Genomic DNA, 15,933 nt, shown 5'->3' with positions numbered 1-15,933 from the left:
CTACTTAACGTTGTTCCTCTTTACTTTTAATCTTGCCTTCTCTTCTGGCTAATTGTATATTTTCAGTAATGCATTTTTCCTGAATTCTTGGTTGAAACTTCTTAAATATTTTCCACCACTGTCTTTTGACTTGGTTTTTTTTCCCCCCCAATTTACTTTCTTAGTTCTAGCATCTTCTCAATTAGTTTTTAATCCAATCTATTACTTTAATCTTTTAGTCAGATATACCGCATTGTAGAAACTGTAGATTATTTAGTCAAATTAGCAGTCAGTGGCCATTCAAGAACCTAACAACCCTCTTCTATCCAACTCCATCAATTGCATGCATCAACTATAATATAAACAAAGACAAAATTAATTAACATTGAGTCAAATGTAATCTGTTTTGAACAGTCTTATTTAACTTGCAATCTAACCCTTGTTTCTCTCTTCATAGATGCTACTTGAACTACTGAGCATTTCTAGCTCTTCCTGTTTTTATTTCAAATTTTCCAGTAATGGCAGTATTTTGTCAAAAGGTTAGTGGGAAGGTCGGAGGAAATGATAAGCTGGAAGAAGGTTAGGATCTTGCTTCCAGACATAACAGAGATGCAGAGTGTCTAATTTTTAGTGGACACTGCACAAAATAGGCTGTTGAGACAGCATAGAAGTTCAGTGCCCATTGCTATCCTGTATAAAAAAGATGGTCCTAAAAGCTAAGTGACTAATTCAAAGTCAACTGTGACATGGTCACAAATTGAAATAGAAAACAGTAGTAAGGAGTGATTTCAAAGGTGCAAAATTAAATACAATTAAATAATGAAAATACCCAGAGCGCATAATTTGGCCACTTGTTGAATCTGAGCACAAGTATGTAAACCTGGGCTTGAAGGAGTTTGCAGCACCTTAAAATGATTTACTTTGTTATATGATATTACAGGGGAGCTAAAAGGGCATTGAAAACATAAAAGTGATGCAAAGGTTATATTAAATTGAATGTTGTGTACGTTTTGGGATGCCAACTTTAGGAAGGATGTTGAGACTAGAAATGATACACAGGACTTGCATTACAATGAAATCAAGAATGAAAGGTATTAATTCCCAGGAAAGTCCAGGGCTCTTTTTTTATTAAACAGCTAGAATGTAAAAGATACATATTTGAGGTTTTCAAAATTATGAAGGGCATTGATAGCGGAGAGGAAAATCCATTTAATTGACAACTAGAAATAAATATAAGATCTTTGGAAGCTAAAGAAATGTTTAGGAGATGTCCTGGTTGTTGGGGTATAATATTTCCTACCAGAAATAACGGTGGAAGTAGAATCTATTAAACTTACAAAGAGAAGTAGAACTTTGTTTTCCATATGCCCTTTTAAAAAAAGTTGCATACATATATTGCGTTGCATGAATGTGCGGGTTAATAGAACTAAGTGAGCAGAAAAAAATTGCATTTCTATCATTTTACCTGACTACAGCCACTGAAGTCCTTTTGCAAGAAACATGACCATTTTCGTCCATCAAGTTCCCCCAAGAGAAGATTTGCACAAACAAAGCTGCCATGAATACTGACATGAAAATGGCGAGATAATCAACAATACAAAATAAAAACAGATTGAGGGGTAAATTTTTCAGGGCATTAGAGCTATCTTCCTGCTCCTCTTTGAAATAGTGCTGCAGGATCTTTTACATTCACCTGAGATGGCAATCAGGGACTTGGTGTAAGATCTCATCTTAAAGGTGGTACCTTCAACTTAGTGCTATAATGGAGTGTTAGCTTTGATTTTGGTGTCTAACCCCTGAAGTGGGACCTGAATTTGGAACCTTATGATTTGGAGGTGAGAATGCTGCTAACTGAGCCATGGATGACACCAAAGCAGTTCTAGCTGAGAGGTTGCACAGTTCTGATGGATAAAATAGCCCAGTTTTGCTCATAAGTTTACTTCTTTAGGTTTGTCATTTTAAGTGCACCAGGATTTCCCACATCGGAGTGTGGCAAATTCAGTGGTGTTTGAAGAAGGGATGCTAAATTAAATACTGAGTTAGCAACAAGATTGTGAATATCTTTTTTGTGACTTACGTTGTTTCTAGCAATCTAGTACTTCCTTTCAGTATTGTATTAAGTGTCAACCAAGTTTGTGTTTATGCCCTAGAGCTCAACTTCCACTGCTCCACTTGGATTGGTTCAGTTGATTACTCATTTGCCTATGAGATTTTATGCAGTCAATAATGAGGGTCAGTATTTGGTCATGTCCAGCAATTATCCTGTGGTAGCTGACTTCCACCAATGTTGGAATACGTGGTTATATTTATGGGCTGTGAAGAATTGGAAGATAGGGGATCGTTTGAACACTTTCTGAATTGAAAAGTGTTTTTATGCTGTGACCTACCCACTGCTAACAAAAAGTCAAATGATTTGGAGGAAAAAATAACTTTTAGAAAGATTGTTTATGGCCCTTAATTGCTAGAAAACCTGGCTTTTGAAGACTATGGACGCCTCTGTACTGATGGTTTACTAGCAAAGCTGATCTCTGAACCACTTCCCACTGATCTAACTGATTTCAATCCGAATTGAAGATCTTCCATAAATCTGGAGCTGTTGATTTAGTCAACAAGAAACTTGGTGGAGTGAAGTCATCAAATTCTATACTTTGTCTTCGGACCCTTGACTAACAGGTTTTTCTCTCCTTTTTTTTTGCTTCTTTCTTGAAACAACATCCATGTAGAGTCTGCTGTCATTTGTGTTAAGGGAATGAGTTCACTTGGGTCTCAAAAGGGGTATTGTTCTGATTTCAGTTTATAATTTGATTATTATCCAGTTTTTCTTCTTTGATTTTAAGAACGTCTTGTTTTATAATTGACTTTCTTTTGTGTTCATTATAGAAGTCCAGTGGAAGTCTGTTTTGTTGTAGGTTGTAATAAATAAGGGAATTAATTAGCCATTTCGGCAGTTAAATCAAAACATTTGTTCTAGTAATGGAGCTTGAATACCAGTGTACATTCCTCCCATCACAGTCTTGACATTAGCTCCTCGTTAAGCAATGCCTCCAATTTTAAATTTTCATTCTTGTTTTCAAATCCCTCTTTATGGCTTCTCTGATTAGCTGTCTTTACAATAATTCTTCACTACCACAATATTCCAAGAAATCTGTTTTCCTAATTCTGGCTTCTTGAGCTTTCCTGATTTGTTGTTCTATCACTGCACATTTAATGATTATGCCTCTAACTTGCTGAGCACTCAGCTCTGTAATTCCATATTGCTGTCCTTTTTAAAAATTACCTGTTTGACCCAGCTTTTGGTGCCCTTAACATGTCAAATTTCACAGGAACACTGCTTGCTAGATGTAACATGCCAACCCTGCCCTTCAGATCCAACAGGGAATGAGTATAAATTTAGCACTATAGTGCATTCACCCAAGTGAAAAAATTTTCTTTAGAAAACAAGAACATTTTTTTAGAAAGAGTAACAAAAGGCAATTAAACCAACAAGACCTTTTGCTTCAGCCTCCCCTAAAGGTAGCCCCATGACCTGGCAAATATTTCCCTCAAACAATGCTAGGAGGAAAAAATATATAGTCAATCAATTTTATTTAAGTTTTTAGTGTTCCACAGGACAGTTAAGTCATCAATTTAGCCCTTCAGGCCTGTTCCATTTCATTTAGGTCACAGCTCAACTCTATTAATAAAGTAAACAAATTTTAATAACATGGAAATAAGTCATTTTTCATATAACATGCATGTGAAAACTTTAGTTCTTTCAATGTAATAAAATAAATAACTTGTTATTTCTGTTTTGTGCTGAAGCCCACCAGACATGAGTCTAGATGTTTTCTAATCCAACTTGTTCAGAGATATTATTGCACACCAAGTAGGACGTGAACCTGAGCCTCCTGGCTGAGAGATAGGGATGCTACCACTGTGCCAGGAGCTCTATGAAATCTGACTCTTCTGTCTGTTTACTCACTGCCTTCATTTGTTCACCTTTCATATATTGAGCGCATGGGATGCCACATGTTAATTGTATAGATATGTTCTAAACAACCTATTCAGAGATGTGATTGCACACCACTGGAGCAGGTGGAACTTGAATCAGGTCTCCTGATTCTGAGATAGGGACAATACCACTGCACCACCAGAGTCCCATCAGACCCCAGTCTACGCGAAGTCTCTTCTATCTCCACATTATTAAATTTTTGTTTACGAATGTTCTTTAGGGAAGGAAATCTGCTGTCCTTGCCTGGTCCAGCCTACATGCAGGAAGATAAGAACAGTAGCCATTTGGCTCTAGAGCCTGCCCTGGCATTTAATGTGATCATTGCTGACTGACCACTTCAGTGCCTTTTACCCACCCTATCCCCTTAACCTTGTATGTCCCTCATAATCAATAAGCTAGCAATTTCTACTTTAACCACATTCAAATACTGATCTTACACAGCCCTCTGTGGTAGACAATTCCAAAGGTTGACAACCCTTGGAGTTTTTAAAAAAGTCTGATCTCAGACTTACATGGCATCCCCTTACTTTAAGTTGTTCTCCCTGTTCTGTTCTCGCCAAACAGCAGATTCACCTTAGGTGCATCTATCCTGTCTATCCCTGTAAATATTCTATCTTCATGACACAGTCCCTCCAGACTGAGAATAAGACTGGTGAATCTTTCGCATTTTTTCTATGTCAATAATACCTTACCAGAGATTAGGAGACCAAAACTGTAGAGTGTGGTCTGCATTTGAAGCAAGATTTCAATATTCCTGCACTTAAATCCTTTGTAAAATAAAGGCTAACTTTCCATTACCTTTCCTAAATAGCTTGCTGCACCTGCATTTTAGCATTCAGTGATTTATTGGAAAGAATATTTAGGTCCTTTTGTACATGTACACTTTTCCACCTCTGACCATTTAAGAAATATACTGCATGTCTATTTTTCTACTACAGTGGATAACCTCATATTCATAAACATTTTGTACTATCTTCCATGTTCTTTTCTCACTCACTAAGCTTGTCCAATCCTCCTGAAGTCAATTTGCATAATTCTCACAAAACACATTCGCAGTTAGCTTAGTGTCTATTGCAAATTTATTATGGTTGCTTAGTGTTAAATTGCTAATACTCAGAGCCAATTACCCTCCATTTATACTGATCCCATATGAAGCAAGAGATTGATAACATGGGGTTATCATGGGGAAGCGTAATGACATTGGCCTAGCAATCCAGAACTCCAGGCCAGTGCTCTGGGAAATGGATTCATAGCCCACCAGAGCTTGTGATGAAATGTGAATTCAATACAAAATCTGGAATAATAGCAACTAGCCCAATGGCAACCATGGGAAACTGCCATTTTTTGTAAAACCCCACCTGGATCACTAATGTCTCTTATGGGAAGAAATCAGCCATCTTTACCTGGCCTGGCTTGGCCTACATGTGACACTAGACCCATAGCAGTGTGGTTTACTTTTATCTGGCCTCGAGGCAATTGTAGATGGGAAATAAATGCTGACCCAGTGAACAACATCCACTTCCCATGTATGACTAAACATAAGTGCTGTCCCTAGTGTCACTTTATTGTAAGTGAGCTGTTGGGATTGTGGGTGAGATTATGTTGTGGAGGAGCAGGAAGAGAAGGGTTGGGAAGATGGGATGCTGCAAGGACCAGTTCATACAGTTTAGTTCATAATGGGAGTTTGAATTAGGAATCTATATAAATGAGAAGCTAGTTCTGTACTTCGTGGCTTTGATATTTTTATTGTCTGCCGATCACAGCCACCATGTGTTCCATACCTAAGGGATTAGGACCATAAATTGCACTCTCCTATTAGGCTGTTTATTTTGCACAGCTTACTTTAGTGAATTAACATCTAAGTCAGAAAAAAGCATCAGCATGATTCAACCAATAATTATTTAGATCAAGCATCAGAGCTGATTATATTTAGCCATCATGTTTAATAATGCAGTCGAGTTGAGTAAATTGTTTACCACTGCCACTAATGGCCATGTGATCGAAATAGTTAGATGAGCAAATTCCTGAGAACTGGGAGAAAATTGCCTCCTCCATATTTCAAACTAGTCATTATCCCTTTGAATATCAACCATTGTATTTTGCCCTATCTTGTCCCTTTCTCAATACAGTTTCCCCCTTACTGGTTAAGATGGTTAGTGGTTACTCTGAATTAGCAATTTATATTTGGTGCTGACAATCTGATTTTGAATGTTGTAACCAATTTTTGATGGGTATCACAACTAAGTCTGATTCTGATCTCCTCTCTCTTGCCTCCACCCCAACAAACACATTCTAGCAGGGAAGGAAGGTCATCTGAATGACAGCAAAGATTTGAAATCCAACAAGACGAAACAAACAATTGCTTAGTCAAATAGTAGACTGCTGCTAACAGAACTGTATTTCAATTAAGAGCCAGTGCTTTAAAATAGAATATAAAAAATTGGAAGGACTCTTGTGGTACAGTGGTAGTGTTCCTACCTCTGAACCAGGAGGCCTGGGTTCAAGTCCTACCTGTTCTAGAGATGTTTCATAACATTCCTAAACAGGTTTATTCAAAAGTATCTACAAGTAATTAGAGCAGGATTAGATAATACTGTCTTTTAAGCATGTTCAGTCATCCAGAAAGGTTGGTTGATCCTCCTCATTTCTGCTTTCCCCCACACGTTTTAATTGCTTTCTCTTTGACCGTGCATTTGGTCATCTGTTATAACCACAAAATACACAGGAGGTAGTATTTTTTAAATGCTCCAATGAAAGAATATTTCATTGCATTGAAGATGCTAAATAAGCATAAGCTGTTACATTGGCCACCTTCCAATTCATGAGTATCATGCTAGAGTTTAGGGACCTCTGCAATATTGCCATAAGAAATTAGAAGAGGAATAAGCCACTTAGACCATTGATCCTGCTCCACATTCGATAAGATCACGACTGGTCTGATCATTACTTCAACTCCATTTTCTAACACTTGATTCCCTTGTTGATCAAAATCTGTCTAACTCTGCCTTAAATATAGATCAATACCAATGCAACCGCTACTGCTCCAGCCACCTGTTAAAAGATGTAGGCCAGCAGGTCCAGGGGATTTGTCCACTTTTTAGGCCCACTAATTTTTCCAATACATTTTTCAACTATAATGTTGCTCCTTCTTTAAGATCCCTTGATTTCCTACAATTTTTGGGATTTTTTTGTGCCTCCTATTGTGAAACCAGATTTAAAATATTTGGTTATTGTCTTTTGCTTACATTTCATTGTAGTTTATTCCATTGATGCTTCTGTGTGAGCTGTACTTGTGTCTGCTAATCTTTTTCCTTTTTATGTACCAGTAGAATATCTAAACAAATCTGATTTTCCTATTTTTGCTATTTTAAAGAAAAGCAGATTGCAGTCGTTCTCTGCACTGAATAGCTTGATTTAGGAATTATTTAGATATCTAAGCAAGCTCAGTGAGAAGTCAAATCTCATTTTACTCTGGAATACAGGCTGCTCTAGTTGCTGCTTATGGAGCTCCAGGGCAAATGAGTGGGAATGTAGAAAAATGCTGTGCAATGGGAGACTATTAATAAACACTACCTGTGTCGTTAAGACTACATTGTAACAGGATTTAGAATTCAGTTTTGGAAGAATAGAATTAAGTAGTGTCAAACAATTTGAAATTACCAACTCAGAATTTAGAATTTCAAAAGAAGGTTTTGATATCCAGGCCTTATTTTTGACGTTTTTTTTATTTGAAAGATTTTACAAGACTTTGGACTGGATTTTCATGTGCACTGGGCTGCTGTCTGGGTACTTTACCAGTGCTAACCCTGCATGCCTGAGGGTCAATGGTGGATGGAATTGTGCTGGCTGGGAGTGCAAGGATGCCTGATCTATTTTTATTTGATTCAAAGTTGCAGCACAATTGCAGTTTAATTTTTTTTTAACAAAAATTGGTTCTCATTTATAAGGCACTTTTATAAAAGGTCAGAAATTGAAAATAGACATTTGGTCCCAATTTTTATTGACTCTTGGGAAGTGAATATTGTCTCTGGTAACTGATACAGGCTGTCTATCGTTAGTTGCTTTGAGAAGGTAATGATGGAACTGAATGGCTTCAGATGCCAGGTTGGAGGGTCTGTCAGTGTTGGCCCATTCATTTCACAGCAGCTCTGGACCTGTACTTTTATAGATACGAGCTACACCAGATTATTGTTTTGTTTTACTTTCTCTTGCTGCTTGCTTCAAAGTACATTTCTGAAGAATTGCCACTAAGGGAAGTAACTCACTCCTTTTTTTTTCCCCCCTGTCCTATAAGACTAATTTTGCGCTGATCATTTTAATGATTAGATTTTATAAGGCATATGATATAGGGCTAATGATTGGAAATTAATTTATGTTTTTCACATCCTGCTAACTTATTTGTAGCTATCATGATCTAGATATGCAAAACTTGAAGTTGATTCTCTATTGTTAATGTTACTTAATGTTAATGTGTTAATTTTTGCACCTCTAATTGCATGCAATCCACAACACTTCTCCCTAGTTCACGAGCGCAGACCTGCACATTTTATCTCCCCAGCCAATAGGCTGCATGTTGAAGAGTACAGGAGCATCATTCATTTCTGCTTGGAAGAATTGGAGCAGCATTGTTCTGATAAATTGTTTTCTCTTTCCTTTCTTGGTTCTTGCCTGTCTTGAGGAATGGCAGCTCTTGCGAGAATAAAAAATGTTACTAACCCACCCTGTCTGCATAACTGAAGTCTTTCATTTGTAGAACCTTTCACAGATCTGTTGTGCACTTTTCTATAGTGTGGAGCCCAAAACTGAACACCCTACTACAGCTGAGGCTGACCCAATGTTCCTCATAATCCTCTCCCCCTCTCAAAATTACTGAAGGGGATGATGGTGGAGAGGCAAAAACCAACATTTGAAGAGTATATGGAGGAATGGCAACAATTGTTCAATCTTGTTTTGTGCCACACAAGAGGTGGCCTAAATATGGCTAACAAAGGAAATTAAGGATAGTATTAGATCCAAGGAAGGGACATACAAATTGACCAAAAGCAGCAACAGAACTGGGAATTTGGAACAGTTTAGATTTCAGGGAAGGACCACCAAAGGGTTGATTAACAGTGGAGAAATAGAGCATGACAGCAAGCTTGAAGGTAGCATACAAACTGATTAGTAAAAGCTTCTGTAGGTGTGTGAAGAGAGAAAAAAAAATTAATGAGGACAAATGTAAATTGCTTCCAATAAGATACAAAGCTGTAATGTACCCCATCCGGGACTGGCAGCTTCTTTACCTGGAGTGCTGCCAGCCTTTTTAGCACCTCTTGACCTATCACTATACTGCTCAGTTGCTCAACAACTACATTTTCAACTGTGCCATTGTCACCATTTTCTAATTTGTCACCATTGAAGACAGAAGCAAAGTATTTGTTTGGTACCTCTGTCGTACACTTTGCTTTAGTGTGAAGTGTGTGCTGCTTCTTCCTTTATGGGCCCCAATCTATCATTTTGCTACTCTTTTACTATTAATATGTTTGAAGAACATTTTACTGTATGTTTTAACACAGCCTGCCATCCTTTTCTCGTGCTTCCTCTTAGCTTTCCACATTGCAAACTTAGCCCCTCTCCTGTGATTGAGATTACTCTTCCTTATTTCTATTGGTATTATTATTCCAATATGTATCATTTACCTCTTTCTTCCTTACTGTCTCATCAGTATCATTGGTTCATCCAGGTTACTCTAACTTTGGATACCCCATATTTATTTCTCAAGGGTAAGTACCTAGCTTACATCCTATTCTCCCTTTTGATAGGGTCCCTTTTTTTTTTATCCACTTGCTTCCACCAAAATGTATTTCCAATCAATCTGCTCCAGTTCAACTTTTAGACCGTTAAAATCTGCCCTTTTCCACTCTGAGATCTTAATACTTGACTGATTTTGTTTTTATCCTTTTCCAACTTAATCTTGAACCTTATTACATTATGATTGCTTTTTCCCCATTCTGGCATTCTGTACTTGGCCTGCCTCAATTCCTAGAACCAGTAATGTCCCAAAAAATGTTGGGGATCACAGGGTTGAGAGAGGGAGAAGCTGAGGGAAATAAATATTAATAGGGAAATGGTGTTACGATAATTGGGATTAAGGGTTAATAAATCCCTGGGCTTTGATAATTGACATCCTTGGATACTTGAGGAAATGGCCGTAGAAAATAGGTGGTGATCTTTCATGATTTTAGACTCTGGAATTGTCCTATAGATTGGAGGTTAGTTAATGTATTATTTAAAACAAAAGATGGAGGTAGAGAGAAAACGTGAAATTATAGACCCGTATTGTAGATGGAGAACTTGTTGGCAGACAGGAAACAGTAGAAATAAACAGGTCAGTAGACTATCATGAGAATGGGTGCTTGAAGTCCAGCTATTCACAATAAATATGAATGATTTAGATGAGAGAACCAAGTATAATATCTCCAAATTGGCAGATGACATAAAGCTGGGTGGAAGGGTGAACTGAATGTAGAGCGCAGAGATGCTTCGTTGTGATTTGGACAAGTTGAATGAGTGGGCAAATGTCGTGCAGATGAAATATAATGTGGTTACGTGTAAGGTTATTCACTTCAACTGCATTTTTGTTTTGCTATCATCATCTAAATGGTAATAAATGGGGATGGGAGAAGGTACACCAAGGTTCTGGACGTCCTAATTAAAATTTTAATTAAATAGATAATGCAGTAGTATGATGTCGTCAGAATCGAAATAAGTTGAAGCTTTGCGTTCATAACAACTTGCATATATATGGTACCTTTTTAATGTATTATCTTGTCCTAAGCATTTCATGTAGATATTATCAAACAAAATTGCATACTGAGTCAAAGGAAATAAAAGGATTAAAAACTGAATATTTGGTCAAAAAGGTGGGGATATAGATCCTGTTAAAAAGAGGGCTGGGTGGTATTGAATGGCTCAGGGAGAGCATTATGAAAGATAGGACCTGAATGGCTCCATGAAGGAATGGCTGAGGCTGGATAGAGGAATGGAAGATGTACAGAAGCCAACAAGAGATTTAGGGGAGGGGAGATGGTTACAAGGAGAATTTATATGTATGGCTGAACCATGCTTTTTTTTTGGGCTAAGTGCATGTTGTATCGAGGATTTGGAGGGATTCTCGCTGCTATACCCAGTGAGGTTTCTTGCTCTTATTTTTCAAATGCCCATTATTAATTACCTACCACAGTCCTACGGCATGTCTCATGTCTGGTTCTAGCCTCATTTTAACGTGCGCTGTTCCTGAAACAACTTGCCACTCACTGGAAATCCACTGAAAGTGCATATGTTGTGTCTATGCCATCTTTAAAAGCTTGTTGTCCACCTACCTAAGTACTGTTAGTCTAGGCTGCCCTGTACTGTTCCTAACATTTTCTCAGAATGTGGCAGATGGGAAATTAGTACCCTATTTTGTGGCTAAGGGCCTGGACAGGGTGGTGCAGATGTAGAATGTCTTGCTGCCCCAGGACACTAGCAGTGGAGGCTATAACTCCAATTCACGCTAGCCTGCTCAGAGATTGCACTAACTCAGATGGCAGTCTCCACTATCTGGGCAAGTGCACAATAGTGTAGGAAAAAGGCCAATGACCACCTCTCCTCCAGCATAGGTTCCACCATTTGTGTCTAATACCTTGCACTCTCACCATCTCTGTTGTTGTACCCATTTTCCACCAAGGCTCATGCTCTATGATGCTCGCTACTGCCTGTAGTATCTTCCCTCACTTGCCAAGTTTCTTTTATGCACCTTTGACCTGAGGTATTGTTTAACTTTTGTTTTTGCGATTTGGCACTTAAATGTAGGATACTTGAGATAGCACCCAAGAAACTTGGCTTACAGGAAAGTTAAATTGATCAGATTTACATTTCTGCAAAGAGGACGTAGTCTCAGGAAAACAAAGGGGGTTACACTTGTAGAACTGAGTTTAGGATATTTTCTTGTAAGAAAAATAGGGACATTCCAACGGGTGTTAAACATTAACACGCTTAATTCCACATTGCCTTCGTGATACAGTACCATGGGAAGGGGAAACGTATTTAGCAAGGATCTTTGGTTGACAGCTAGGGAACAGACTAGGAATAAATAGATTGTTTTGAGAGTGGCTAGCTGTGACTAGTGACTAATTGGGTACTGCAAGGGTCACTGTTTGGGGTCGCAGCTATTCATGATATATGGAAATGAATTGGATGAGAGAAGTAAATGCAACTTTCCCAAGTTTGTTGAAGATGCAAAACCGGATGGGGTTGTGAGGAAGAGGCAGAGAGGCTTCAAGGTAACTTAGAAAAGTTGAGTGAGTGGGCAAACACGTGGCAGACACAGTTCAATGTGGCTAAATGTAACATTGTACACTTTGGTGTGAAAAGTAGGAAGAAAAAATATTTGAATGGTAATCTATTAGGAAGTTTGGATGTTCAAAGGCTTCTGGATGTCCTGGTACACCAATAAATGAAAGTAGCCAGGCAGGTGCAGTAAGTAATTAGGGAGTCAAATCCTGTATTAGCCTTCAGTGCAAGAGGATTTGACCTTGAAGTAGGGATATCTTACTGCAGTTATACAGGACCTTGGTGAGACTGCACCTGGAATATTATGTGCATTTAAGATCTCTCTTCCGAAGGGAAGGTATACTTGCCATACAGGGAGTGTAGCAGAGGTTCACTAGGCTGATACCAGGGATGGCAGGACTCCTATAAGGAGAGATTGGTTTGACTGGGCTTGTATTCATTAACATTTAGGATGAAAGGGAAACTAATAAAATTCTGTTTCAAGCAGGGATGGACATGTGAGATGCAGGGACGATGGGAATTCTAGAAATGGAACACACTCAGGACATGGGATAGAATTCTCCACCGCTGAAGACTGTTGAAGGCCAAGGCATTGAATATGTTCAAAAAAGAGAATTTTTAGATTTTTAAAGGTATTAAGAAGTATGGTGACAAAGCGGGAATATGACATTGAGATAGAGGATCAGCCATGATCATATTGAATGGTGGAGCAGGCTCAAAAGGCAGCCTTCTCCTACTTTCTATGTATTTGTAATCAATCTGTTCAGGGATGTTACGTTGCACCACTGGAGTATGATGCATTTCTAGGCCTTAAACATTGGCCTTCTGGCTGAAAGGTAGGGATGGTACCACTGCATCAATGCTGTGGGAGCGCCTTCAATTGCATGGACTGCAATGATTCAAGAATCATGCCCCGCACCTCCTCTGTCAGATTAACATTATTTAACACAAGGAGGATCTTGCTTTTGCGTTGAGTGATTTGCATTTGGAATACATTAACTGATTTGGTGATGGGAAGAGATTTAATTGTTTTCAAAAGAGGAATTCTTCAATCAATTGAAAGAGAAAAATATATGTAAGGATTTTTTGGAAAAGGCTGGTGAGTGTGACAAATAGGATTGCTCTTCTGAAGGATTAGTGCTGATTCAGTATGTCAAAACTGCCTTTTTTAATCCTTTCATTATCTCCTCTTTCCTCAGCCATTTTGTGCCCTTGCAAATGTCATGAGATGTGTATGTGGTCCGAATATCTTGCCCAGACTCAAGACCTGGTATTTGTTTTTGATTCATTGATGGCTTTAATAAATTGTGAATACTGACATACTCATTTACAGCTTTCACCTGTTTTGCATAACAATGATACCCACCTTTGTAAGTTTAGGGATAATAAAATGTCATTGCCAAGTGATGTTCTTGATATGATTTAACTCTGATGTCCAGCATTTTCCACGTGGCTCATTGGGTAGCATTCTTGTCCGTGTTAGAAAGTTATTGTTTGGTTTAGGGTTGAAGCACTCCGGGGTTTAAGCACGTTATCTGGTTTGACAATCCACTGCAAAAATAGGAGAATTCAGTGTCAGAATACCATCCTTTTGATGTGAAGTCTTTCTTGCAATACAGCAGATCAGTAAATTTTGTGAAGCATAAATTTTGTGAAGCATAAATTGTGTTTGTCTAATTTGCTAGTTATTCAAATATGTAATGATAATGTACCTCAACGGTTAATACACGGGTAAGATCGCAAGTGGTTAAGGAATAGTATGTTAGCTTGGATAGGGGATTGACCAACCAACAGGAGTCGGGATAAATGGCCGAGCAGGCTCGAAGGGCCAAATGGCCTACTCCTGGATTTTTTTTTTTTCCCTTTTTTATAATCTTGCCTGGATGGGAGCAGTTCCAACAAAACTAATCAAGATAGATGTAATCCAGGACCAAACAGTCCACTTGATCAGGAACTCCGCCAGCACTGGTCCGCCATGCAACTAACTCTCTCCAAGGAAATTCTGAAATACTCTTAAAATTATGTGTGATTTTCTTTTACCATGTGACCATACCGTTTAGGAACACAGCTTATCATCATCCCCTCCAAAGGAATGGAATTGCCGCCTTTGAGAATGGGCTAAAGAGCACATTATTAAATTTGTACTTTTCATTTTCAACTCCCATAGGGTTTGAAAGAAAATTGTGAAAGCATTAATCTTTGGAAAGTAAGCAAAAATAAATTGGCATTTCTAGGGTTAAAGTATTCTAGAGACAAGATCCATCTTCCGTTTGCATTCATTTACTGTGGAAGTTTTAAGGTCATCTTTGCACTACTGTGGCTATTTTTAGAATGCAATTTTCTGACTTTTTTTTTCCACTGAGGGCTTTGTGTAACACAGCAAAGCTTTTCTGCAGTGCTGATTGTGCTTTAACTGATTTGAGTACTGAAATCCTTTAATAGCTTTCAATTCTATTTCCTGCCTGATGCAGTATTAGTAGGTATTCAATAAATTGGAATTAATTATTTATCATTGCAATTAAGTTTTTTGACCTTCCCAATTTGGGTCACATCTTAAAAAAAACTTTGAACTCTATAATACTAGCAGTGGAAAATTGGTGATTATAGATCTGTCACAGGGGAGAACGTTGGATGAATTTGAGATAATAAGGATCATTGCAAAACAAATATATTCATTGCAGGTTTAAACATGTGACTTGTGTGTAAAAATCCTCTGCAGCATTGATGCCAATGTGCTGAATGAGACCAGTGATGACATAATTCTGTGATTTACAGACCTTGTATTTTGGATGAATTCTAAATGTGTGCCTGTCTATATAACAACTGCAAATAAGCTGCTTTGTCCTTATTTTGACATTCACAGATATGTGGGAGTTTTCTCCAGAGTGTTACATTCTGTTGGAAGTCTCCAGCTCTCTTAGGTTCCAACAGAACTGCAGAAAAACGTTTGTTTCATTCCAGTGACTGTATATGCCACTATAATAGTAACGTTTGCATTTAATCATTGCCTGCTAATCAGGAAGTATAGGTCAAATTTAAGTGCAACTGAGCTTAGACCAGGGCTAACTCTAGAGTTGTGGTTAGTTTCAGAATGAAGTAAGGAAAGATCTAACTGAATACTCATCTTTCAAAGAACTTAAATGATTAGATAACAGGATGGAAAGTCCAGTAAGCATTGGGAAAGTCTCTGGCCTAATGTTTGTCCTATTTTTAATTGGTACGAATGTTACAGAAACAAATATATAACAAAAAGTCTTGCTTGGTGAAATACCAATTATGTTGAATAAAACAAACTGTTGATAAGATAAGAAGAAATGGAGTTAATAGAAAAGGAGCTAATTAAGGGAAACTAAATTTTTGATAAAGTACAAGTTAATGAAGTTTTTGTTATGCAATTGTATTTGAACAGTTTATATAGTTACATAATGCAGGATTATGTGAATTGTAAGGTAGGTGGGAATGATAAGGGAGTGACAGAAATGTATTAAAAGTTAGTTTTATAATTCAATATTTGGATTCATAAGGCTTAAGATTCTGAACTTGGAATCTGAACCACATTTTTTTTTTCAATTTCCAACCAGCCATCAGTTGGGTTGGAAGTACTACCATTTAAGTATATTTAATGTTTCAAAAGTCTGTTATACCATAAT

General features: G+C 37.8%; 1 protein-coding gene across 1 annotated transcript in view; it reads left to right on the top strand.

The window, feature by feature from the left end:
* The window catches only part of LOC109915032 (microtubule-associated protein 4-like), a 123,167-nt gene extending 109,566 nt beyond the window's left edge, over window positions 1–13,601 (top strand). The window contains exon 4 of the mRNA XM_048596161.1: window positions 13,483–13,601. Within this exon, the coding sequence (XP_048452118.1) occupies window positions 13,483–13,601 (119 nt within the window). The remainder of the gene's footprint in view (window positions 1–13,482) is intronic.
* Window positions 13,602–15,933: the final 2,332 nt, after the last annotated feature.

The sequence above is a fragment of the Rhincodon typus genome, chromosome 4 (assembly GCF_021869965.1).
Source record: "Rhincodon typus isolate 14 chromosome 4, sRhiTyp1.1, whole genome shotgun sequence".
In the NCBI taxonomy this organism is placed as follows: Eukaryota; Metazoa; Chordata; class Chondrichthyes; order Orectolobiformes; family Rhincodontidae; genus Rhincodon; species Rhincodon typus.
This window is presented reverse-complemented; position numbering and strand designations above follow the sequence as displayed.